Source organism: Poecilia reticulata, chromosome 12, assembly GCF_904066995.2.
Source record: "Poecilia reticulata chromosome 12, P_reticulata-male-v2, whole genome shotgun sequence".
Classification (NCBI taxonomy): Eukaryota; Metazoa; Chordata; class Actinopteri; order Cyprinodontiformes; family Poeciliidae; genus Poecilia; species Poecilia reticulata.
Window position 1 is genome coordinate 8,617,789 of NC_088841.1, and position 25,146 is coordinate 8,642,934.

General features: G+C 39.5%; 1 protein-coding gene across 10 annotated transcripts in view; it reads left to right on the forward strand.

The window, feature by feature from the left end:
- The window catches only part of dab2ipb (DAB2 interacting protein b), a 170,645-nt gene that overhangs the window by 136,648 nt on the left and 8,851 nt on the right, over window positions 1-25,146 (forward strand). For all 10 annotated transcript variants that reach the window (XM_008423607.3, XM_008423606.3, XM_008423610.3 and 7 more), the window contains 4 exons: window positions 2,582-2,735; window positions 5,291-5,389; window positions 8,446-9,000; window positions 23,072-23,216. In XM_008423607.3, the coding sequence (XP_008421829.2) occupies window positions 2,582-2,735; window positions 5,291-5,389; window positions 8,446-9,000; window positions 23,072-23,216 (953 nt within the window). The remainder of the gene's footprint in view (window positions 1-2,581; window positions 2,736-5,290; window positions 5,390-8,445; window positions 9,001-23,071; window positions 23,217-25,146) is intronic.

Below are 25,146 nucleotides of genomic sequence, written 5' to 3' on the forward strand. Positions count from 1 at the left end.
CTTGGCTGCAACGGTATCGATGGCAGCTCTTCTTCTATTCAGTGTTTGTAGCTTCTTGGCACAGCTCCGCTCCTGCTACTGGTAGCTTCACCGCATCAGTTCAGCATTACACCGGCTGATGACGTTGCTGTGATTCACTTTGTCTGGTGTCTGATTTTCAAATATTTAATGTTTTATTAAGGATTTTTGTACATATGTTTTGGCAGTGCTGTGATCATGTTAAGCAGCAAGTTATATTAAAAAGTGTTTTAGTTCCATTTGAAGGCTGCACGCTTCCATGGAAGGACAACAGAAAATCACTCTTATAAACATGTAATTACTAAAATCACGATACCCTCACTTTATAAAATGAACCCATTTAAATAAAGAAATCCCTCTATGGGTGATACCACGATAGAGAGCGTTCATTTTATAGTGTTAACACCGGTGCTGTAAGTGGTCCGGTATGAAACGGGTGTGATAGAACAACGGTACTATCACAGCACTTTTAAATTTCAATAATCAGAATACCGAAATTGTTTCCATTGTTTTAAAAGGTTTATGTCAGTCTGCCTTTTCCCCATCGATACGCTTCCCAACCGCCCTGCACCTTAGGGGCTTAAAAAAACGACATGCACATTGCGCAAAACTCTGAAACAGGAGAAGTGGGACATAAAACGGAGCGACAAACTAGATGTGAATTATGGCATAGAATCCGACGCTGAACAGTGAAAAATCAACACACGATGTGAAACGCGTAGCAGGTGATGAGTGAAGATTACCGATGGTCAATAAACGATAAAATAAATCTAGCAACAGGAAAGAAACTAAAGTGGACATAGCAATAAACCAAGAGGATAATACTAATCAAAGAAAACTAAATGGAAATGAATGAAGAACAAAATGCAAGAATAAACTAAGAAACTAAAGTAAACAGAGGAATAAACTTGTATGGCAAGACCTTTGGAGCAATAATTAATACAGAGGACTGTATGGCAAGAATAAACACACTATTTTCAGATAAAAGATAAAATAATATTGTTGAAATGTCATGGGCTTGTTGAGACCACATCTAGTACTGATAATAAATATATATTACAGACCATAACAGTAAAGAACTGATCACTTATTTATGTTTTTAATTAGATTTGATATATTTATTTCTTCAATATTATTTTTAATGTCAGTGTTAATGTCATGAGGCTGATGACTCCATGACACTTTCAATTTGACTCATTAGGATTTGATTAAGAACCAGATTTGTTCTTTGTAATTTCTGTCCAGAAAAACTATTAATCTATAAATCAATAGACAGGTTTATATAAAGATATAATCCATGTTTCTGTCTCATATTTGTATGGCATTAAAAGGATCTGGAACTTTTTTTCCCCCACTGAAAGCTCTGGTTTGCTCAATAAATGCCATGTGGGTGAAATTTTATGGATGATACTCTGATGTCCCATTCTCCTGAAGGCAACACAGAGCTGCACCACCAGAAACCAACAGAAACACTGAAGAGAAGAAGAGCTATGATTAATGTAGTTACAGTTCTATCCATGTTTTAATGTTGCAGAGCTCAGTCATTTTGCAAATAGTTCAAAGTTTAAACTGGCATGTTGTTAATCTTTTATCTGGTCATTTTGTGGAATATTTAACAACTAGAAAATGGCAAAGAATAAGAATATTTTTTCCACTCTGATAGGCTGCTGTTAGGCCTACCAAGTTTAACTTGAATGTTCATTGCATTTTTCGTAGACGTCTGTGAAAATAATTTCTATTCCCCTGACTTTTTTGTTCTCTGGGCAATTATTTTTGATGATAAATATAGAAACAAGCATAAAAATCAAAACATCTACAATAGTGATAGTAACATTAATAATAAAATAATTGTCAGTGCAAAGTAGCCTACAAATTCTTTGGTGGGGGGCGGTGAGGGACCTGAATAAAGGCTAAGGGGGCGTTGGCCCGAAAAAGGTTGAGAAACACTGGTCTAGAAGAAGAAATTCAAACCTAACATCATGGAGGGATTTGAACCATAGCACACTTTTTTTTAGACTTTTGCCTAGACTTTTTAGACTAGGCACAAAAAGAAAAATACAAATTCAATCAAATTTGGTAAAATAAACAGAAAACTTTGGTAAATTTAGTAGTTTGTGGTAAATGATGGGTTGTATTTTATCCAAGTAAAGATTATAGTGTTGTGCAGGTAATAGTTTATCATCAACGGTACAGTCTGGGTTTTTGGACATTGATTCTGTAATTTGCTTCATATTTGTGGATCCATAGCATGGGTTGACTCTCCAGCTATTGAACTTACGCATCAGTGCCTAAGATAATTGAAAATTAGATGTTTCAAAACCTCCATCAGCATCCACTCTTTTGAGGGAGTATGTCAACATGTTCCTCTATAAATGGCGAGCCCCATCACGCTGTGAGCTCGTCAGCTTCGAGGCAAGTGACCTGCCGCTGTCGTCCTCACACTCTGTCTTCACACTCACCATGAATGCTAGCTGCATATGTTCCCTCTCCTGTACTTCCTCTGCTCACAGTCTGCACAGTGACTCAGTTCTCACCGTCCCTCTCCTCTGCTCCCCTCCTGTAGATCACATTTGATGCCAAGACTGAAGGAGTCTCGCTCCCATGAATCACTGCTCAGCCCCAGTAGCGCCGTGGAAGCCCTGGACTTAAGCATGGAGGACGAGGTCATCATCAAACCTGTGCACAGCAGCATCCTCGGCCAGGACTACTGCTTCGAGGTGAGGCGGCGCTCTTTTTTTTTTTTTTCACACACAGCCCTACAGGTGAGATATGTAAAGTAGGTGTGAGAATTAAACTGGTAATGGTTTTAAGCAAAGGTTTAAACCAAGTGTTCTTATTTTATCCAAATGTACATTCTCTTTTTGATCAAGTGCAGTTTGTGGAGCTTTTCCTGTCACTGAGACACCCTGTGTAAGAGATCAGCTAGTCAATAAGGAGCTACTGTAAGTGCCAGAGGTCTCCAGCTCCAGCTGAGAGTTTTGAGTTCTGAGACTTTTAGATGCATCTCTGCTTCATCACACTCAAGTCAAATAATAAGGTTCTTAGCAGGAGTTGACTCCACACTGAGGAGGAAATTAACAGTTGAAACAGCAGCAAATAATGCTAATTTGTCGTGCTTCTTCATACTTCATTTCTGAAATTCTGAAAAGTATAACAAAATTATTAAATTAACTATTCCAACATGATTTAGATACTTTAATAATGAAAATACTTAGATAGCTGAATGTGTTTTTCATCAAGCTGAAAAGTCAGGCTAATGACTGTCAAGCTAATGACTAATGACTCTAGACCAATAGAAAGCATCCTATCCAACAAAGTCACCATTTGATTAATAACCAGTAAATAAATCCACATATAGACACTGAAATAATGACAGTAGATAACTTGATTGATAGATCAAATGTTGCATTTTATCCTTGCGATCAAACACAGAAATGATTGGCACTTATATTTTTTTCCACCCCCCTGCTACAACCTCTAGCCTCCTGAAATAGTCCCTTTGGGATACTTCCACTAAGCGCCCTATCACTACCTCAATTTTTTTTTGTTCATACACCCATGAAGGTTTTAGAAGAAATTAGTGTGTTATACTTTCCTCTTTCCAGAATCATTAACTGCAGATACTGTATGCATTTTGGTTTTAATAAACGTTTAGAAATCTTCCCTGCATCGAGAAAAGAGTTGCCACAATGACTAGCATTCAGAAAATTGTTACCAAGCTGATTTAGGGTCTCTCCACGCTTTGTTTTGGTTTCATTGCCTGGAACTTTACTCATGATGACTCAAAGGCCTCATCAGTGTTGTTTACAGGCTCAGCAGGCAGCAGTGGAGCTCCAAACCCCTCTGTATATGCTAGCTGCTAATGAGCCAGATTTGATACCCAGCAGAGATACGAGAGGGATGGGGGGGAGTAAACGCTGTGTATGTTAATCACTAACACATTCATCTAAACATTGTTACAGGCTCATAATATGTACTTTAAGTGCTCTGTTTACAGCTGACCCTGCTGCTGCCACTGCTGCTGTTTCAAATTGTTGTGTTGATGAGTTTTCCTCTGATGCCTGGGTCAATCGAAATTCTGATTCTGATTGTTTTGTGGTTGTTGTTTTTTTCGTATCTCATTTACTGTTCTGACTTCTGTACATCAACAAGCTCAGATTCGAATTTGTTTTCATGGTTAATGTTTCAGCAGAACATTCAAAAAAATGTTGGACCAAATATTTCCAAAAATTCTAAAATATAAAGTAAAACAATGAAACGGCTTTAAGTAAGGTTTGATATTTATGGTTGAAAAGTGATTAAAGTAACTACGTAGCATGTGTCAAGAGAAAAAACGAAAGGTTTTGCACTAGTAAAGAAAAACACAATCAATAAATATAAATGGTAACAAGGCAATAAAATACATCTGTATTCTTAACTAAGATCTTTCATTGAACATTTTTGAAAAATCTATTCATGTGATGTTTCCATATGCTTTGGATAATTTTACAGTTGAAAAATGACAACCTGAGAAACAGAAAACGTCTTAAACTCCTCGTCTTGTTTTAGATACTAAATCTGTTTGTTTGTTTTATTTGTAATGGTTCCATGAGTAAAGTGACTAATTACATTTTCCCAACAAAGGTTTCTTTGAAAAGAGAAACTGCTGAATATTTCAGATTTCTTGAGTATGGCTAAAAACACTAGCACCACTACATCAGGCTGCTGTCGAGTAAAAAGAGCTTCCCCAATTTGCATAACAGTGAGCTACTTGCTTCTATATGTCTGATTATTTCCTGAACGGTAAAAGGAAGAAAAGGTCAAGGAAGCTGCGACCTTTGGACGGCCTGTTCTTGTCTGATTAGTCATTCTTTGTGGTCTGATTGGAAACTGCCCACCGGTCCTCACCATCTCCATGTTTTACACTACATACAATCAGATTCCTTAACATTTTTAACAATTTATTTGAAAATATGATTATATATATATAGAGAGAGATTTGTGTATATAGCAGAAGACACATCATGTAAACACGTGAGCAGTGAAGCTGACTTCACTGAGGCTGTTTCTATCCATCATGAAATTAACCAAAACGACAAGTCATTTCCCAACAGTCATTTTCTGTTTCCTGTCATCCGCTTCTGTTTATTTTTCACAAGATTATTTCTCTCTGGCTGCTAATGTGATGCATTTTAACTGGGTTCACCGTGAAAAGCTTCGCCGTCTCCTTTCTTGCGTGAGGCTCGATCATCGAACCATTTGTTTTCCTCCTGTCTTTCTGCCTCTGCGGTAGGTCACCACCTCCACAGGAAGCAAATGTTTTTCCTGCCGTTCGGCGGCCGAGAGAGACAAATGGATGGAGAATCTGAGGAGAGCCGTGCAGCCGAACAAGGTATGTAAATGCACGCGACGTGCAAGGGGACAGGGTAACCGTTGGGCAATCAGCAAAACGAGCTCGAGTGTCCCAATTACGAAACCTCGCTCTGCAACACAGATAAAGACGCATTAAAGTGTCAACACTAGTAATTACTAACAACAACAATATCCAGTCTTCCCAGCAAGGTTAGCTCTTCGTACAGACTACAACTTAAGGGTTTAGGATTCTCTGGTGGGATGGAAAAAACACTTAAAGTGCTTTCCTCAGTTGTGCAGCGAAGATTTAGATGGCACGCATGTCAAGGCAAGAAGATGGCCCGATTCAAAATATGCGACATGTTCATTTCTACATGTGCCATTGCTTGCGCTAAGATATTTGCTCTTTCGAGATAGGTGCCAGCTAAACTCGTGATATGACATGCCGTCAGTTAAAAAAACAAATTAAATATCACATTTGACGTCCGGATGTCATTGTTTTTGCTGTAGCTCCCTAATTTTGAACTTTGGAGATTTTTAATATTTTTTCCTTCCCTTACCATGATGATCACCGTGTGACATGGAAAGCCATAAATATAAGTTGTAATCCAGCAAGGTGTGTGTGTTTCCGGTCTTCATGTCTGATCATACAAAATTTAATCAATTATAAAATGAAGAAAGTTATACAAATAATTCAAAGAAATTATTCAGTTAAAGTAATTTTTACAGAGATTACTCAGGGTTTCAATTAGTGCGCAAGAAAAATTAAAAATATGGATATACGTCCCCCCTCCTGAATAGATGTATTCAAACTTCCAATAGGTTGAACTTATTTTGAGGTCTTTTGCCTATCTTTACCTGGAGTGCAAATAAATGTGGCCAACACTGATTATAAGAACTGTTGCATTACCATATTTAATAAATGGACAAACAGATTTCAAACTGTGATGCACAAATTAATATTACACCTGCAACTGCAGCAGTAATTGAGACTGAAACAGACTGATGCAGAGTTTTATGAATGACACCAGTGGGAAATTAATGTCCAAATGTTCTCCTTCTTTAAAAATACTTATTTTAATTTACCTGCTCGTAAAAGCCTCTTTCATTTTACTGGAGCAAAACAACAAAATAATAAAAAAAAGAATAAATATTTGAGTAACTACAGCAATACCTGAAAACCGATGTGTACAGATCCAATTAGAGAGAGTTTGGAGTAATATATATGCATTGATGTCTTAAGATGTGCTAAAACCGATGGATACATGCCTAAAACAAGCTGCAGATGTTATCCAATAAAATCATTAAATCATTTTCTTTCCACGTCAACCTATTTTTGTTGCCTTGTGTTGGTCTTTCACATAAAATCAAAATGAATCACCTGTGACCTTGAGTCTGTAACATGACAAAAAACCTGAAAGGTTCAAGAGGAAGAAATATTTTTGCGCAGCACTTCATACTGAGATTCATATAAAGAATCTAATTCAATTCAGATTCTGACACAGCACAGCCAAATACTGTAGATCTTCGGCTGGCAGATGGGAAAGCAACCAGATAGTAGGACCTTTGTACGGGCTGAATGACTCAGCACATGAAGCACTTAAGTTCGCTTTGGAAGGATGAATGTGGTTGGGAAGTGATTGCTTTTTCAATCCCAGTGTGTAGGAGTGATTGTCTCCGGGATTGAGGGTGGATTGACCTGCAAAGCAACAAAAAGGTATTTGGTTAAATAAAAAAGAAAAGTTGCTCAATGTTTTCAGAGGAAAAATAACTGAATCGAGTAGAGACACAAAGAGGAACCTGTGAATGTTTTTTTTTTTTTTTTTGAGAAGAAACATTTGGGTTTCTTTTTTAGTGGAGATGAAAAGTCATGTCTTTAAAGTGGTGACATGGAGGATGTAGTTCTGCTTTTAGAGAGAAAGCTCTAAATATGATTAGTTTTATCTAGAAAATGTGTAGAAAAGAGTACTTTTCCTGAAAGAAGTCAACAACCAGACATCTTAGGCACTGTAACCTATAAATTCTCTCTGTTTCAGTCAGTGATAATAGGAAGTGCAGGATTAGTCACAAATTGCAAAACATGACATCAGGAAAAAAAACAAACATTTGCCATCTTCTCCACCTAGCATTCATCAACAACAGTCCTAATAAATATGGCTGCATGAAAATAACTATCTTTGCAACACAGGGAAAAAAAAAAGCCTTCACCTGTTGAACAGTGTGTTTTGCTGTGAATGATAATGCTGCAAGGCATCATGGGACAGCAGCTCTCCTTTCATTCTCTTAAGGACGATCTTTTGTATTAAGCGCTGAAGTGGGTAAGAAAGGAATCGCTGCAGCTCAGTTTCTCGCTGATTTAATAAGCTCTTATCACAGCTGCTGCTGCTGCTGCTTCAAGGTCATTTATCTCAGTTAGGAGCAAATCTCATGTAAAAAAAAAAACCTGACTGCACCGATAAACAATTTAGCTCTCCGACTTTTAGCTCCCTCTTTATGCAGAAACCACTTCCCTACCATACAGTCTTTAGAAAAGAGGTGCGTTAGCCGCGCTAAAGAATTTTGTGTAGTGGTCCATCATTTTAGAGTAGATGAAAGTGATGCAAAGCTGTCCTTTTATTTTTACTAATAAAAATCAAAAACTGTCCAAATCCCCTCGATGTCCGTAGCCCTAAATAAGACTCAGTGTAATCAGCTGATTAACTACTTCATAGATCACCTGAGCTATATTCACTTTAGCATAAATGAATCTGTTCTATGAAGGCCTCAGAGGTTTGTCAAACAACATTAGTGAACAGACAAGATCCTGAAGACAAAATCAGCAGAGCACCGAGGCGCAAGAAAATGTGGTGGAAAAGATTAAAGCAGGAATAAGTAATAAAATAATATCCATAGCTCTAGAAAAGCTCTTGGACCACCTTTTGAGTTGTTTTTAGTCAATTAGAATAGAAATACAGCTTAATCCGAGATGTTGTAATGTACCGAGTATGTTCGCCGCCTGGGAACATCGATGAATCTGAGGTATTTCTGCAGCTGTATTCTTGTTCCCTCCCACGCGTTCTCAAGGTTAACTCTGTTCCTGCTATCCTCCCTCTTCAGGACAACAGTCGGCGGGTGGAAAACATGCTGAGACTGTGGATCATTGAGGCCAAGGACCTGCCGGCCAAAAAGAAATACTTCTGCGAGCTCTTCCTCGATGACTCACTGTACGCTCGCACCACCTGCAAGCTCAAGACCGACAACCTGTTCTGGGGGGAGCACTTCGAGTTCAGCAACCTGCCCGGCGTCCGGAGCATCATGGCGCACCTCTACAAGGACACGGACAAGAAGAAGAAGAAGGACAAAAACAACTACATCGGCCTCGTCAGCATCCCCGTCCTGGCCGTCACCGGGCGGCAGTTTGTGGAGAAGTGGTACCCGGTCAACACGCCCACCCCGCCCAAGGGCAAGACGTCGGGCCCCATGATCCGGATCAAGGCCCGCTATCAGAGCATGAACATCCTTCCGATGGAGATGTACAAGGAGTTTGCAGAGTACACCACCAACAACTACATGATGCTGTGCTCGGTGCTGGAGCCGGCCATCAGCGTCAAGAACAAGGAGGAGGTGGCGTGCGCGCTGGTGCACATCCTTCAGAGCACCGGCAAGGCGAAGGTTAGTGATCCGCTCCTCGCCCTCCGTTCTATCGGTTTCCATTCAGCCTGCATTCCTGTTCTCCGCAGGAACGGCGCAGATGGAAAAAAAAACAAAAAAAAAAACGGGGTCGACGTCTGCCCATTTTTTCGCTGTGAGCCTTTGACTTCACATTAGAAAATTTCAGAGAGGTTAACAATTCCTCTGCTGCCTACTAATCCGGTGAACTCCTGACCCCAACCCACCTCTTTAAACACAGCCGTTAGCGCCAACGGCAGACACACAAGTGATTTCTTCTCGACACAGCCGCCTGAATTACAGTCAGAACTCGAGCTAATCCCTTACATGCATCTCCCGCGGTGCCTCGCGGCATACCGAAGCACAGAAATATTCACCGCCGGCTGCAGATTAGCTCACTACAGCTGCGGCTAAGTCTCCCATGACAGCAGACCATTGGACTCAAATAACCCTTTATCTGTCTACCCAAATAAAGGAATCATTGTACTTTATTGAGCAACACTGTTGAAAGGTTTGAGAAAAAAAAAATGTATGTCCTCTTATCTGTCTCTGAAGGGGAACAAAAAGCTTCCTTTTTACAAAGCCAACCAGAAACAACTTGAATCCCAGAAGTTTTAAATTAGCTTGGAAAATTTACTTTTTTAAAAAAAACGTTTCAGTTACATGCATAAAAATTTACAATTATTTACAATGCAGACAGAGTTTGTTGATCATCTATATCCAGTGTTTTTCCAGCTGAAGCACTTAATGTGAAATGGAACATCTTATTAAATGTGGGATATGAAGTTTATGAAAAACACAACTTCAGAAGCTACACATATTTTATTGATTTTTGCACTCTGTCACTTAGCAGCCAGTTGCTGGTAACAAGCAACACCAAGGTTTTTAAAAGCTAAGAGCTCCCTTTATTCCCCAAAGGTCAAACAGAGTGCAGAGCAGACATGTGGAACAATTCTCTCTGGTCAGATGAGACCAAAAAAAAAGTGTCTGGCCTACTTATGAAGCACTGCTTTGACAGGAAACTAAGACTCAAAAACACCCTGAACAATTCACCCTGAACAAAAACACCCTAAAGTGAAACATGATATCAGTGGCATTTAGCTGTAGGGGTGGTTGATGTTAGACCTGAATGAAGAGTGATTGCGAGTAGATAGTTACGCTAAACATAACGCTAGATCTACAATTGAATAGCATGTTTATGTCTTAGGATGACCTGGTTGTAATCCTGTTTTGTTTTGTTTTGTTTTGTTTTGTTTTGTTTTGTTTTGTTTTGTTTTGTTTTGTTTTAAGCATATCTTGTCTGGTAGTGTGGCACTCAGGCAGAATTGTTTTCTGTTCAGTTGAGGCCCAAGCAGATTTACCTTCCCAAGTGAAGCATTATGGCTTTCACCTTGATATACTTACACATACTCTGGAAAAACTAAAGAGGCCACTGTACCTCATGGTTATTCCACCAAATGTTGATTTTTGAACTCTTGCTACTGTTGTTTCTAAAAGAATATGGACTTGTTTTCTTTGCATTATTTGAGGTTTGAAAGCACTTCATTTTCTTTGTTATTCAGATACGCTCTCACACTCACTTGTATTATTATATGTACCATGTACTTTCCAAAAGGACTGTTGTTAATAAGCTGTTGTGATTTTGCGGTTTTGTTTTGTTTCTTTCTGCGGGTTTAGAGGCAGACCTTTATATATATATATATATATATATATATATATATATATATATCTGGCACAAAGGCTACAGTATTTGTGTCAGATCTCCAATCTGGCACAAAGACTGTAGCCAGATTGGAGATGGTCATCAAGTTGTATGTATATATATATATATATATATATATATATATATATATATATATATATAAGGTGGGGGAAGAAGAAAAAAAGTTTGCCTTTTAACCTGCAGAAAGAGAAAAAACAAAACTGAGAAATCACAACAAACAACATATGCATATTGACAACAGTCATCATTGGAAAGTACATGGTACATGGTAATACCAGATGTATTTATTGGCATCCGCACCCCAACTAAGAGTGTATGTGTCAAACACCTGAATCTAAACACGATGGCCCAGTCCAAATCAAAACCAGAGTCCAATTGGGAGTCTGCAGATGCTAACAAAGTTTGAACAACAATAATCAGCAGTATTTTTTAATTTTGGTTAGGCAACCACACGTTTGAAACTTCTGAATTACCCCTAAAAAGGCTTACGGCTTAAATTTATTAACAAAGAGAAAGTGACAGTGTTACTTTGGGCAACTTTTGTCTGTTTAGCTTGAACTTTGCTCCTCATCCTCCATGGTTTACGGCTGCAATTTGTGCCTCGGCTTAGTTTTCACGACAGCTTCTTGGAGTTTTATCGCAGCCTGGCAGATTGATGAATGATTGGCATTTAAGAAGGAATGTCTGTCCACACAGCAGCACCAGCCCGTTGGTTTAGGCTGGTCTCTAATATCCGCTGATTGATTGGAGGACCAGGCCTCTGCTGATCCCCTGAGAGGCGAGGGCTACATCTTTAATTACCAATCAGTTAATCCTGTCCCTTTCACTAAAGCTCTTTTTAGGTCTTTCAGGCCTATTACATCTTGTTCACCTTGTGGTCATCTGTCATTTCTGGATGTCAGTAAAACTCTTCCTCTGGCATCGAGAAGAAGTTTACAGGTGTTGAAAAAATCCCATCAGGAGCGAGTTGAACCGGCTTCCGCAGTCTCGTTAGAGAAACTAGCAGGCAGCGGAAAGCTTTTGGACTGTCATGCAAAGGGAAAATGTTGACTGGTAATTATTACAGCTTTCTTTATACTTTGAAAGTATGTGGTGCTTTTTTTTTTTTTTTAAGCAGTACGTCATGCTGTGCCAAGCAGCACAAAGCAGAACCAACAAACCCAACATCCGAAAATATCTCAAGCCTAAAATGGATATCTTCCGCAGCAGCTCGGACGCTGCTCATTTTTCTAGATCTTGCAGCCAGTGTTGGATGGTTTGCTTTTAATACTCTAATGTTGAAGCGTCGTTTCATGTTACACTAACTTAGTCGTGGTCCAAAAATTGCAGAGTTATATTTAGAAATCAAGCTGTTGAAGAAAATCCTGTAGTAGAGGTACTACGGGTCTGTTTCTGCAAATGTTCAGCAGACATTTTGAATAACTTTGTCCTATATTATGTATGGGTACGTCTGAGACTGTCAGTCTTTATGATGCTTTTTGTTCACTGAACTCTATTTGTGTTTATATTATTTACACATAATCGGACCCTATTCACTAAACAGGAGAGCAATTTTTATTTGTAAAAAACGTTAACCATGTAGAATCGTAAAAAAAATATAATAGATTCTGCTTCAAAAGTAGAAACTATTTTGTGTTCATATTTTTTGTGCTTTTTTTTTGGCACAGTTTTCTGTTGTAAAAATACAAAGTTTTGGCACCACCAATGCTCCTGCAAAGCGCTGTATCTCATCTGTTGCAGCCTGCTGTTTAGCGATGCAACATTCTGCTCGGAGCAGTCACCGGTTAGCAACCGGGTTAGATTCCTGTTCTCTGTTTTGTCATTTTTTATCACTCATCGGCGTGTAATTACAGCCCCGCTCGGTTGAACACTCGCTCGTCGTCTGTCCACTTTCTCCATCCTTTTCTTCGATCATCTCTCCTTTCATGCTTCGCCGCGTCCCGAGCCCGGCTCTCTCTCTTTCTCTTTCTCTCTGTCTCTGGGGAGATGTCATTACTGGTGCCCGTATTGATGTCTGGGCGCAGCGGTAAGCAGAGACACACCCTGCATCTGTGGCAGCCCGTACCAACTTCGCTCACACACAAGAATAAACCCAGAGAAGTCTCAAAGTCTGATGTTGTTCGAGATGTTTATGGTGGAACGTGTTCCAGCCTGTTTTATTTAAGTTTTTGAGACAGAGAGACCTAGAACTCTGCGCTCCGAGTCTCCGAACTCGGTGAAATACCGTTACATCCTCAAACCTCAGACTGCGCTATTAGAAGCCCAACGTCTGTATTGGAATTGCCTGGAGAAGTTTGCTCTCCGTTTTTTCTGAAAACATCCACTCTCAGCTCGAATCTTTCAGGTTATTGATCTAGTCGTCTTGACTCCTCTGCCCTCAGATAGATTACGTTCTAATTTTGCTGCTGCTTCTCTCAGCTGCACAGACTCTGGGAAGCGACAATGGGAAGGATTTATTCTGGTGAATAAATGTCCATGCGAGGGATATACTCAGGATATTACGCTATTTCACTGCTCCTCAAGGTAAACCGTCAGTCCTGGTTAACAGAGGAGAACTACATGAATCTGTATGCTTTTCACCCCTTACTGTAAACTGGTGTCAGCCTGCAGCACAGCCATAATTCTTATAAAAAAATAATAGATCCCATATTTTAGATGTGTTTTTCATGTTTGGATGCCTTTTTATTAGAGAGAGGGTTTACTCGCGTCTTGGTGAGTTATGTTCACGAAGGAGGGAAAAACGAAGAGAGAGAGAGAGAGCATATCATATTCCTAAACTGTTCAATAACTACCACATGATTTTTTTATTTATTTTTTATTGACCGCTACCTGACAGCGCAGAGTGATGGAGGAGGCGTGGGAATGCATATGAAGCGATTTTACGGTCACCTTGCAGGAGGAACGCGTTTTCTCTGGTCGTGGAGCCAGGCAACAATTAGATCCACAGTTACCAACAGACGCGTAGGAGATCGTTAAGAAGCGATGAACTTCTGCGAAAATAGCTCTCTCTCTATATATATATATATATATATATATATATAATCATAAAATCTAGTTGTTTCTACATAAGTTTCAAGTACTTATTGCACAATGTACATAGAGCTTGCATTTCAGCACATCTTGTCCATTGGCACATCTTCAGTTGAAAAACTAAGCCGCCTTATTGCATAATGTCTGCACTGAAGACTCTTTGGGACAGTAGTGTCAAACTCATTTTCATTTTGGGCCACATAGAGACCATGAATGCCCCCAAAGGCTGGTGGTGGCAGAATGTATTAATACAGGCCATTAACAAACTGTTAAAATATGAATAAACTGCTGTTTCTTCCTCCAATGAGGACTTCATGAAATAGATAATATTGAGCATCTTTTCACATTGATGTAATTTGTGTGCAGATTAAAACCTCTCTGATTTGTTTGGTAAAATAATATTTAAGCACGAAAATGTTTTTAGAAGCTTCATTTTTAATGCGTCCCCCTGGAGTTTAAAAGGCAACATGAATTAGCTATGTTGGTCTGGATTTGGCCCCCGGGGGCCTTGAGTTTGACACATGAGGTTTAAAACTCTCTGAAAAAAAAAAACCTAGAAATCTCTCACCCAGCTAAAGCGGTTACCAATCACGATGAAGAAGAAACATCCTAAAGATATCACTGAAGGACCTTGACACACTTTAGGATAAAATCCATGCCAAACCAGCCGGCGAGACTAATATTTCTGAGGTGATGACACTCACTGTAAGGCCCCCTGCAGTCAGACTTGCTTTTCCTAATGATCATCTGTTTCCCATTTCTGTGGCCAATGGCGAAGCTTGGCGCCTTCGGCAGGCGGTGCCTTCATTTCCATCAGGCCCTCAGTCCTCGTCGTCAACCCAATGTGACCCTCACAGGAAATGCTGCAGGCTATCGTGCTGTAATACTAGCCACAGATCCCCCAGGTGGAGAGACCCGGGGGGGGAGTTATAGCAAGATGAGGAGAGTGAAGGACGGACGGACTGTCATGACTCCATTTTTTTTGTTTTTTTCATTTACCCTTAAATTTTTTCTCAGTTTTTGCTTTTGGAAATATAACCCAGCCTATTTGATCTCTAATGCTTGATCTTGTTTTTTCATGGTTATCATTATCACTAAACGCCTGCATTCAGTTTTACATTTGTCGTCCAGTTCCTATAAAGTTACCCATACTTATTTTTGGTCTGTTCTGTTTGCTCTTTAAGAATGATCATATAAGGATAAATAAGGAAGCATTGACAATGTTTCCAGTCTTCCTTACAAGAGCAACCAAGTTACTTATATTAATGGTGGTTATATGCAAGAGCAGTTCCTATAAAATTAGATTTTACAAATGTTTGTTTCTATTTTAAGCTGTCTTTTGCATTGCTAGCAGAGTTAGCATGGTTAGCATGACTCCAACAGCTGATCCCCAGATGTTTTTACATCTATTTTCTACATATTGTTGTTGGAGCGTTTTCATCCATCAGACCAGAAAATATGATAAAATATTATATACATCTTTGTAGGGCTGTGTAATAATATTAATTTTGCGATATATATCAATATTTTCTTTCCTAGAAAAAAATCAATATTCATCCGCAAGTATCGTAACATCCAACTGTCACTCACTGCTTGCTTCGCCAGGAGAGTGATTAGGTCATCAGGCTTAGTGATTCCTTCAGATGTTAAGTGTCAAGGTTAAAAAGGTATCAAACTATTCAGAGCAGGTACTTGGTGCACTTTATTTACTTTACAAATGCATGTAAGCTGTAGCTTACATGCTACAGTTTGTACTGTTTCAATTAAAAGAAACATGTTTTATCACCACTACTTTGATTCATTTTGTCCAGCTGTCGACTTTTAAGTCTGTGTCCATGTCCAACCAGAGCCAGGTATTGTGTAGTTGGTGCTTTTAATCAGTTTCCAGTTAAATTAATTCAGTCCAACTCTATAACAGTCACAAAATGTCACCAAAATCACTCTGTCCCTCTAAGATCTTTCAGAAAATCGCAAAAGTGTATTGAATTGTATCATTTGCTGAATATCGTATCGTGAGCAGAATACCGTGTATCGTATCGTGAGATTATTGTATCACTAAAGCCCTACATCTTTGTCTAAGCTCATCAAAAATGTTGATACCTGGTCATTTTTTCTGTTCAGATTCTGTCGAGTCACTCAGTAGCAGCATCAACACAGAGTAGTGCTGTTGTCAGCACCCTTACGTGTGATACATTCATCGACTTAGAAAAAAAAGTTGGATTTTAAGTATCCACCTGTCCAGTCAAATGCTTGTCTCAACAGCATTTGTATTTTTTTTTTCTTCTGATAAATCTCAGCCTTTCCACAGCCTAAATCTTCCATTCATGAAATTAATTAATTTAATCCCACGTAAAAGTCTCAATTAATGCGCTGATGGATGCCGTGCCAATCGCAGCGTTTCCAGATAGTGTTCTGAGCTGGTTGGAACAGCCCAGATTACACAAGATCACAATCCTTTAGCTGTTACATCATGTCGATCATTTCACACGTGCCTGATCAGAGTATTTGGTTTTCACACCCCGAAGTGGGGTGAATTGATCTGTCAGGCAGCATCCCCCGCTTTCAAACTAACCTTTATTCTTTTATTCACATTCAGTTTTTTTGCGCTATTGCTCTTTATTGCCATAGAAACCCACAATGCTTTTAAACAGAAGCTGTCAAACTGGTGCTGAAACAGTACTTTTGTTTTCGTTTATCTTTGTCCGAGCGTGGCCGCGTCGGACAAATATGAAAACGCGCGTGTCCCAACGCCGCATCATTTGCGGCGACAAGTTCTGAAGAGCAGAACAGAGATTTCTACAGACTCCGCTCCCCGCTCTTTATTAGCCCAGACGAGCCTCGCTGCTCTGCTGACCCATCTCTCGCCCTTAAATTCACGTCGCTCCTTCTTCCACTGCACTCTGTGTTGGGATTTTTGAGGCATGGTTTGGTTGATGGGATGTGGCAGCATTTTAGAGAGTGTTCTATTTCTCCTTATTAGCACTGAAGCAGAGGGAAGGAGGTGGGGGAGGGAGGGGGTCTCAGTCTGCAAGACTGAGTGAGTGCTTTAGAAGAAACACTAAAGAATGACACGAGGGAACAGGGCGCCGCTCCAGTCTCTGCTTAAAATGTAATTGCTTTGGCTTTTAGGATCCTTGTGCTTCTGTATGGTAAAGCTAGTTAAACCAAATCTTATGCGGCTAGTTTGTGGCCTTTTTTTTATGCATCCTAATGTGGAGGAGGTGATCGCAAACTTTATTTTCATTGAAATCCATAACAAGGAGGCTTAAGGATTAAAACAAAAAATAAAGAGCATGAAGAGCTGCGATTTATCGCAGAAGCATATCTGTCGTCATAAAAAGCCGTCGCATCAAACCCACTTAAATGAAGAGGGCTTTTCAAATACAGATGTCTTTTTTTGTAGGGCATATATGTAGGGCATATATTTTTACAATTAAAATTGTAAAAATAGTGGGTTGTGCATTTGCATACAGCGACCTTAACATCGAGTTGAACCCACCGCCTGCAGGACTCACCGGACTAGTAAATGATGTCCAATCATGTTTAATTTAATCACAGCATAAATACGGTGGAGAATATCATCGACACACAGCATCACGAAGACCATTGGAAAGGTCAGGTATGATGTCGCACTGGTTGATCCATCATCTGAAAATGGAAAGAGAAGGACTCAACTGAAGACCTGGAGAGCATTAAGTATAGAGACGGGCAAGACGCCCCATGGTGGCGCTACAGTAGCTACAAAGTTCCACATCTCAGGTAGGAGAATCTGTTGACAGGCGTTGCTTTATGAAATCCTCTCTCATCACCAAAACTCCTGATGTCAATCGTCTCTATGGAATAATTTAACAAGCGCCATTTTATACTTGTTAAAATGCAGTTCTTCATGGAAATAAATGCATCCAATTAGGAACGTTTCACATTGAAACTATACACATATGTCATTCTTAAAATGTACACACATTCACGTTCAGTCTCTTGAGGTATTTCAGTTTAGTGTGAACAAATTAAACATTTTTAAAATTTGGACGACAGAGCTATTACAAAACATCTCTTCTGCAGATGAGTAGAGAAGTTTGAAATACACTTTTAAAACGACTAAAAGTGTAGTCGTTTTAAAGTGTGAACTTTAAAGTGTGAACCTTCGTCGTTGTAATGTGATTTCACACACCTGACAGCCATCCGCTGACTCCAGCAGGCTCTTACAGTAGGTATGAAGGCTCAAGTAGCAAAATTTACCCCAGAGTTTCCCCCTCACCGCTTACAATTTCAACAGCACTAAGTTAGCATAATGTTCATCTCTCCCAATTTGTGCTTTTGTTTGTTTCCAAATGGGATTTTCCTCTTGCTCAAAATCCAAATTAACTAGATAAAAACTGAGTTTGTCTTCTACTCTGATTGTGACACCTCCCTACACAAGCAAAGGTATCCTTGTGAGCTGTGCTAATAGTTTGCCTATCACTAATATCAATGCGTGCCTTATCTGTGCTCTCAGACTGTAACATTTGCAAATGTTAGGAACAGAGAAAAGGCATGTTTGCATATAGCAGATGTTTCGATTATAAAGCACAATGAAACAAGGCAGTGAAAACCGCCTCTTACAAAGAGATGAGATTATGCAGACTTCTTTGAAAAATAGTCACAAGTTACTCAGCTGTGCTGGATTTCCGGCCAGTTTATGAAGTGTTTCGCTCAACTAGTCCAACATTTGCTATTTTTATGCGATTCTCATGCAGATTTTGAGAGAACTGTTAAAATATAGCAAAAAAGAATGTGCTTGCACTAACTGATTGTGAGAGAATCAACGAGGCAACACAAAGTATAATTTTGTAAGATGTTGACGTTTCGCACGGCTTTCATAAACAGTGAAATGTTTGTAACATCAGAACTTATTCAGCCAATGTGTTTCCTTCTTCCCTTTAGCGCATTAACTAGAATAGCTAAAAACCACCTCAAGCGAGCGTAAAATTCTGTTTTTTTTTTTTTTAAATCAAACTTGAAGTTCATATTAATTTTGTCATTTCCATCAATCTCTTCTAACATATAGCAAAAATAAAAAGAAATGTTAATGGAAACACGGTCATTGCTACATGTGCAGCACACACGACCTGTCACTAAACATTGCATTTATTGCTTCCCATTCAGATCCCATTATATAAAACGGTTAAAATTAACTTCTTGATTATGATGTTTAAAAGTGGAGAAATAAGTGGGCTCACTTAGGATAATTATTGCCTCATCGTGCATTTTTATGCTGCTGTATTTTATATATGTATATTTTTTTTTTTTACAACTGCAGATTTCTCTGTCCACTTTAAATAATTCATTGCATCGCTCAGGTCTTGTACATGACCTGATCCACTTGACTGAGGTAGGAGGCACGGAGCCGGTCCGTTATCGGTGGAAGAAGAAGTAAATGGTAAAATTTAAAGTAGCAGGCACGGAAATGCAGCCTGAGGAAGAAAATAGTTTTTTTTTTCTTTTTTTTTGTGCACAGAACAAGTTAGTTGTCTCTAAACTCTTTGTCCCACTTTTCAAGCTAAAGCATGCAGCTTTAATTTCTCACCCTGGTCAAATAATTTCCCCAAAATAAAAGCGTTTTGTCAAGGTGTGCTGTAGCCGCAAATGTCTCTATGTTTTGTTCAGATTTATTGTGATTGATCAATAGAAAGTAGTATGTAATTTTATTGATTTTATTTATTTTTTTGACCATGACAGCAGTATAAAATAACACACGTGAACAAGGAATGCAAAAGACACATTTTTTGTACCACAATAATCTTAACATAGTAGAAGAAAGATTATACAGAGCAGTTAGAGCTTTGATAAATAGAAATGTATTGTTTTAGCCTCCTTTACTCCAATTCCCTTTAAGAAAATTGATGGCAAACATTTGCTAAAATCACTATAATTGATTGTAGCAAATTGTGGAACTGAGAAGATGGATTAAAGCTGTTACTGGCACCACAACTTATTTTTCCCTAACTTTATAACTTACTTCCAAAGGCAACATGTAGGACTGGATGTTATTTAGTAGCATCAGAATAAATGGGGTAAATAGAACCACACAGTGTTGATTATTACAAACATACACTGATGATAAAACAAGATAAATAAATAATTTCCTTTACAGTGTAAACATTTGATTCTTATTCATCATGTCACATCTGCTTTCACTTATTGATATTTGCATTATTTGATTTTCCCTCGGTTCAATTCTGTGTATGTACACAGATTCTTACACGCTTGTGTTTTTTGTGAGGCCGACGGATGCATAAGCGAAAAGGCTCTCGTCTCAGCACATCAGCAGATGATTGGCTCCCCACGGTGCATCTTTGATTATTCAGCTAACAGGCCTCCGCAGCAAGTTTATGCAAACCTCTCTGCGAGGCGCTCGCCGCCTCCCCTCCTCCCCACCTTTCTCTGCGTTCTTTAAAAACCCGTCTCTTCTTCCTCTCCTTCACTAATTCTCTGCCTACATCTGTCGCTTGTCTCTTTTCTCCCTCCCTGCTACAGCGACTCCCAAGTTTAACAAGCTGCCAGGGGACTTACATGAGAGTACACCCAGAAATTTGTTAAAGGGATCTAAACAAGGGATGACTCATCCCCAGATGGCTCTATTTCCATCTCTTCAGATCTGACTTTTTTTTGGGGGGGGGTTCCTTTACCCACTGGTTTTGAGATCTTTATCAAGTTAGACAACTTTTTTTTTTCCAGGAAAGATAAATAAAGATAAATCATTGCAGGTCTCTGAGTGATGCATCAGAATGTAACCAAATCTTGTAACAAAGAAGATTCTGTATTTAGATTCCACATAATCACTAAATATTTCCACATTCTGTTCTTCATAGCACCACAAACGTCATTGCATTTTGTTGATTTTTGATCAGTAGTGCCAAATTGAGATTAAAATACATGTTTATTTTTACTTTTTTTAAAAAGAAATTTGCAAAGTTTGAATAGAACCCGGCTTTATTCACTACTTTGCTACTTTAATTGCAGTTACAGCCAAAAGTCTTTGAATTGTCTTTTCTAGTCTATGGAAAATGTCTCAATTGACAGATTTTCAACTGGATTTTCATCTGAACTTTTATTATCCTATTCTAATAGGTGAAAGGTGAACCTCTGAACAGTCTCATAGCTTTGCATTTAGCTTCATCCATCTTCCCATTAACTCTGATCAGTTTCCCTATGCATACTAAAGAAGAGCATCCCCTTGTGGCCAAAGGCAAACTAGACATCTTATGGCTTTTCTAAGCAAAAGCTGTCCTTTTGCTTCAATCTTAATTTCGTTGGAATTGCACATATCCACAAAGCCACTGGATTCGATGTGGGTCTCTTTTGGTTGTTGCTTGCTTTGAATTTCATCTTTCGCTGTCAACGTCAATGAATCCCTCTTTTGCGAGTTTTGTTTGTAAAAAATTGTTAAAAACTCTACTGTCTCACTTCCACTGCGTTATTAATATAAGATAGAAGGAATCTAAGTAGCACTGTCCATCAATCGGTATTCACCATCTTCCCAGATCGATTTTTTTATTTATCTTTTTTTCTTTGTGTTTGTGCCTGAGCCGCCTTCAGAGTCACGTGACGTGAGCTGATGTTCCCTGAAAATTGTACAGATGTCCAATTGCAAAACTGGCAAGCATGGACATGTCGACATCATCACTAACAAGAAACATCAAAACAGGTTCTTATCCACCTATAACATGGATGTACCCTGCATTAAGAAGAAGGATTACCAGCTGAATAGCATCAGTGGAATAAGCAAAAACATCGGTATCAAAGCGGTTTTCTGTACAATGGAAGACAAAAAAAGATCCTGCAGAGTATATTGAGAGGAGGTGAAGGGGTCATTAAAGCATCCTGCCCAGTAATTTGCCACTGCAGGAACACCGGTTCAAACATTGCCAGAAGCTCCTCGAATCCTCCACATGAACAAGGATGTTGAGGCAAAGTTTGAAGCGGGGGAAGACTTCATGGCCATGCGATGTCTGCTTTTGGTTGAGGAATGTGCTGTTTGATAACAAGGTCTTTACTCCCAAGGCAACAGACATGTACGCTGTGTCATCAGTGTTTCAGCCTTCAACAGTCTGATGTCATTTCTCTCATCAGTCGTTTCCTTTTCCCCTCCTTCCACCTGGTCGCTTGTTCCTCGTCTTTTCAACTGCTGCTAAAAATAAAGCTCGCCGTCGCTCTATTGTGCGGCAGCTCGCTGCCTGATTGCTGAGTTTTTGCTCGGAAGCAGTTTGCTTCACAGAAAAATCGCCTTTCAACTGTCTGATAACATTTTCTTTTATGTATTTTGTGAAGTAGTTTTATTGTGAACACAAAGCCAAAGCACTTTGCACAACAACTTTATCCTTTGCACCGAGTCTTGCCTTCGGAAATGTGTTGTTGCATAAAGACGCCACAAGTGGATGTGTTGCAAAGAATCGAGCTCCCGCTCACATTCTTGCCTGGTTACTGGTGCAGAATAAAATCCGTAGGGCTTCAAATCTCCGTTTGCTCACCTGAAATCAACAGAAGCTCCTATGCAGCACAGAGTCTGTCAATGTTTGTGTCTATTACATCACATAGACTATCAAAATAGTTTCTTGTGAAGATGTTAACAACTCCCAGACATGTCCTAAATCTTTAAAAAAGCTGTAACCTGGTGCCTCTGCTATATTTTTGCTGCTGTAGACCCCGATTGGTAACCAAAAAAACAAAAACAAATGCAAAGTGGTATCCCCCATTTTATCACAACAGCAACACGCTTCTGAATCGCTCAGTCCTGAAATATTTTAACGTGGAACCCCTCTGTGACTCGCCGATCAGATTAATTAAGATTGTAGGAACTCTCTGCAACTGCTATGTTTCCGGCTGCACGACGTTAAAAAGAAGTGGTGTGTTTCCATAACAATGGATCACATGATAAAACTACTTTTGAGAATCCTACAGAGGATTACTGTCAGACAGCGACTTCCCAGAGCTCCACAGAGCGTACAACACCGCTCAGCTCATTGCCTCTTGTTTCTGCTCTTAAGCTTAACTGTGTCACTCTTAAACTCTCTGCAGGCTCATTATCGCACTCATCAACTTTGTTTCTATACTCATTTAAGTTTGCAGCAAGTGTTACATTTTTTATTTATTTTTTTATTTTTTTTAAAAAAGCCCCACTATTTATAGAGTTTTTTTTTAAAACTCCTGCTTTTTTTCTGTGAGTGCGTTGAAAGTTCTTGTAAGTGGCCATTGAGTTGGGCTTTTACCTTCATCCTTGCACCCAGCTGTTATGACTTCTCTACTGACCGTGTTCGCTGACTGCTTTCGTTCCCTCTCCAGGACTTCCTCACAGATCTGATGATGTCTGAGGTGGATCGCTGTGGGGAGAACGAGCACCTGATCTTCAGGGAAAACACTCTAGCCACGAAGGCCATCGAGGAGTACCTGAAGCTGGTTGGTCAGAAGTACCTGCAGGACGCGCTCGGTGAGTGATCAGGGGTCATGGTGACACGCAACTTTTTGTCATTTGAAGCCGAAGAAAATGAGGATTTTCCCCCCCCGATTTGTGGTTCGCTTTGTGTTTGTCCTCGTTGCTGATGCAGTCTAGTCCGCCCTCATTAGCTCTCCCCACGGTGCGTCTTAGGGCAAATGATTGTGTTTTGTGTGAGAGCCTTTTTTTTTTTTTTTTTTTTTTTTCCCAGGCCATGCTCTCAAACATTATGCCAACAGTTATGTAAATGACGAGTGAAATTAAGGACACCAACGTTGAGATTAATTATGCTGTTCAGAAGCTGCAGGATTGATATTCTGTACTGGACTGCCATTGCGTATACGGGTCAAGATGAGATCAGCCAAATATAGAGGAATTCTTTCTAGAAGACCTGCTGCAGAGTGCTCTGGACCGTAGACCATAATGCCACAATTTACCATCAAATGATCTGAAGCTCAAAGCCAAGGTAACACAGGAGTGGCTTTCAGAGCAATCTGTGGACCTGAATCTAGTTAAAAATCTCTGGAATACATCAAAATACCTGTCTACTGAGTTTGACATCTGACACCTTTGATCCGATTTACTTTAAGCGAACCAGAGTTTGTTTTCTTCGTTGGCCTGGATTTTTTGTGAATACAAAAGCGAATTCTGACCAAACAACTGGACCGAAACCTAGTTTTTTGAGTCGTTCTCGGTCGGCTTCCGAGCGAACTCTGGTGTGGCTTTCCTCTGCTGTGAATACAGACGGGCCTTGATGCAAACCAACTACAGCAAATAGGTGTAGTTGGTGTTTGTTTGTTTTTTTTACTTCACGAGTCACATTTGCTGAGGATTAAGTGAATATTAGCTCTTCGGCGCTGCTAATGGTGCTCCTGCATGTAACAATTGTGCTGACCTGTCGTTTTCTGCATAGCTGCTGGCATGCTATGCGGAGAATCTCGTCTCATTCAGCTTCCACCAGCGTTTTTGCCAACGCTGGAAGCAAAAGTTTGAAATATCACATCACGAAACCAGCATTGTATGAGTCGGTCTTGACGTTCCAAATTGTATCGCAGTTTTAATAACAATTGAAATGCAGCAAGCTTTCTGTTGTTCCCAGGTCTGTTCTTTGCTCCCCCCCCCCCATCATTTCAGATTATGCTTACATTTTTTGGTAAACCTGTTTTTATTGTATCATTATGGAGTATCTTAATGGGTTTTAGAGTGTCTGAAACGACGCAAAGAGGTGTAGAGGTGTTCATTGCTTCACTGTGGCCCTGTTGTTTTCTTTCCTTTGTAAACACATCAGCGACTGCAAGAGTTTGTCATGTCATCGTTTCTTCTGAACAGATTAATCTGCAATGTTCCGCGCTATGTTCGCCAAAGGTTGAAGCAAGTTTATTTGTCCATCTGTAGCTCTAAAAATAAGCACTTTACATGCACTGTGTGCTCTTCTGTAGAAATGTACACAGCAGAGTTTAATCTACACATCCTCTCAGCCAGCACCCATCACGGTTATCTTCGTACGCTAGCAGTGTTGACGCTTGTTGTATGCGTTTACGTGCCTCGCTGTGTGGCTTCTTTTACAGCAGGAATGTTGTTTTGTTTAGCTTTGAGTTTGTCTCAAGGTTGAAGTGGAGAAAAGTGACCAGTTAGAGTCGCTGGAATGTTTTTTGTCATTTGTCGGGAGACGGAGACAGTTCTATTCCCCGTTGAGAGATTTTGATCCCAGTATTTTAATCCACTGCCAAATAAAGCTGGTTTCAATTTAAGGACTGACTCAGGCACATTTTATATTGGAATGGGAACACAACATTCTCTAAAAAAATTAAAATAAAATCAAATGGTCTTTTTGGAGTGCTAACCATCATGGAATAGAACGAAAGTTTCCCCAACTCTGTTTTGCATGGATAAAACTTCCAAAGCAAGATCGCAGCGGTTTATA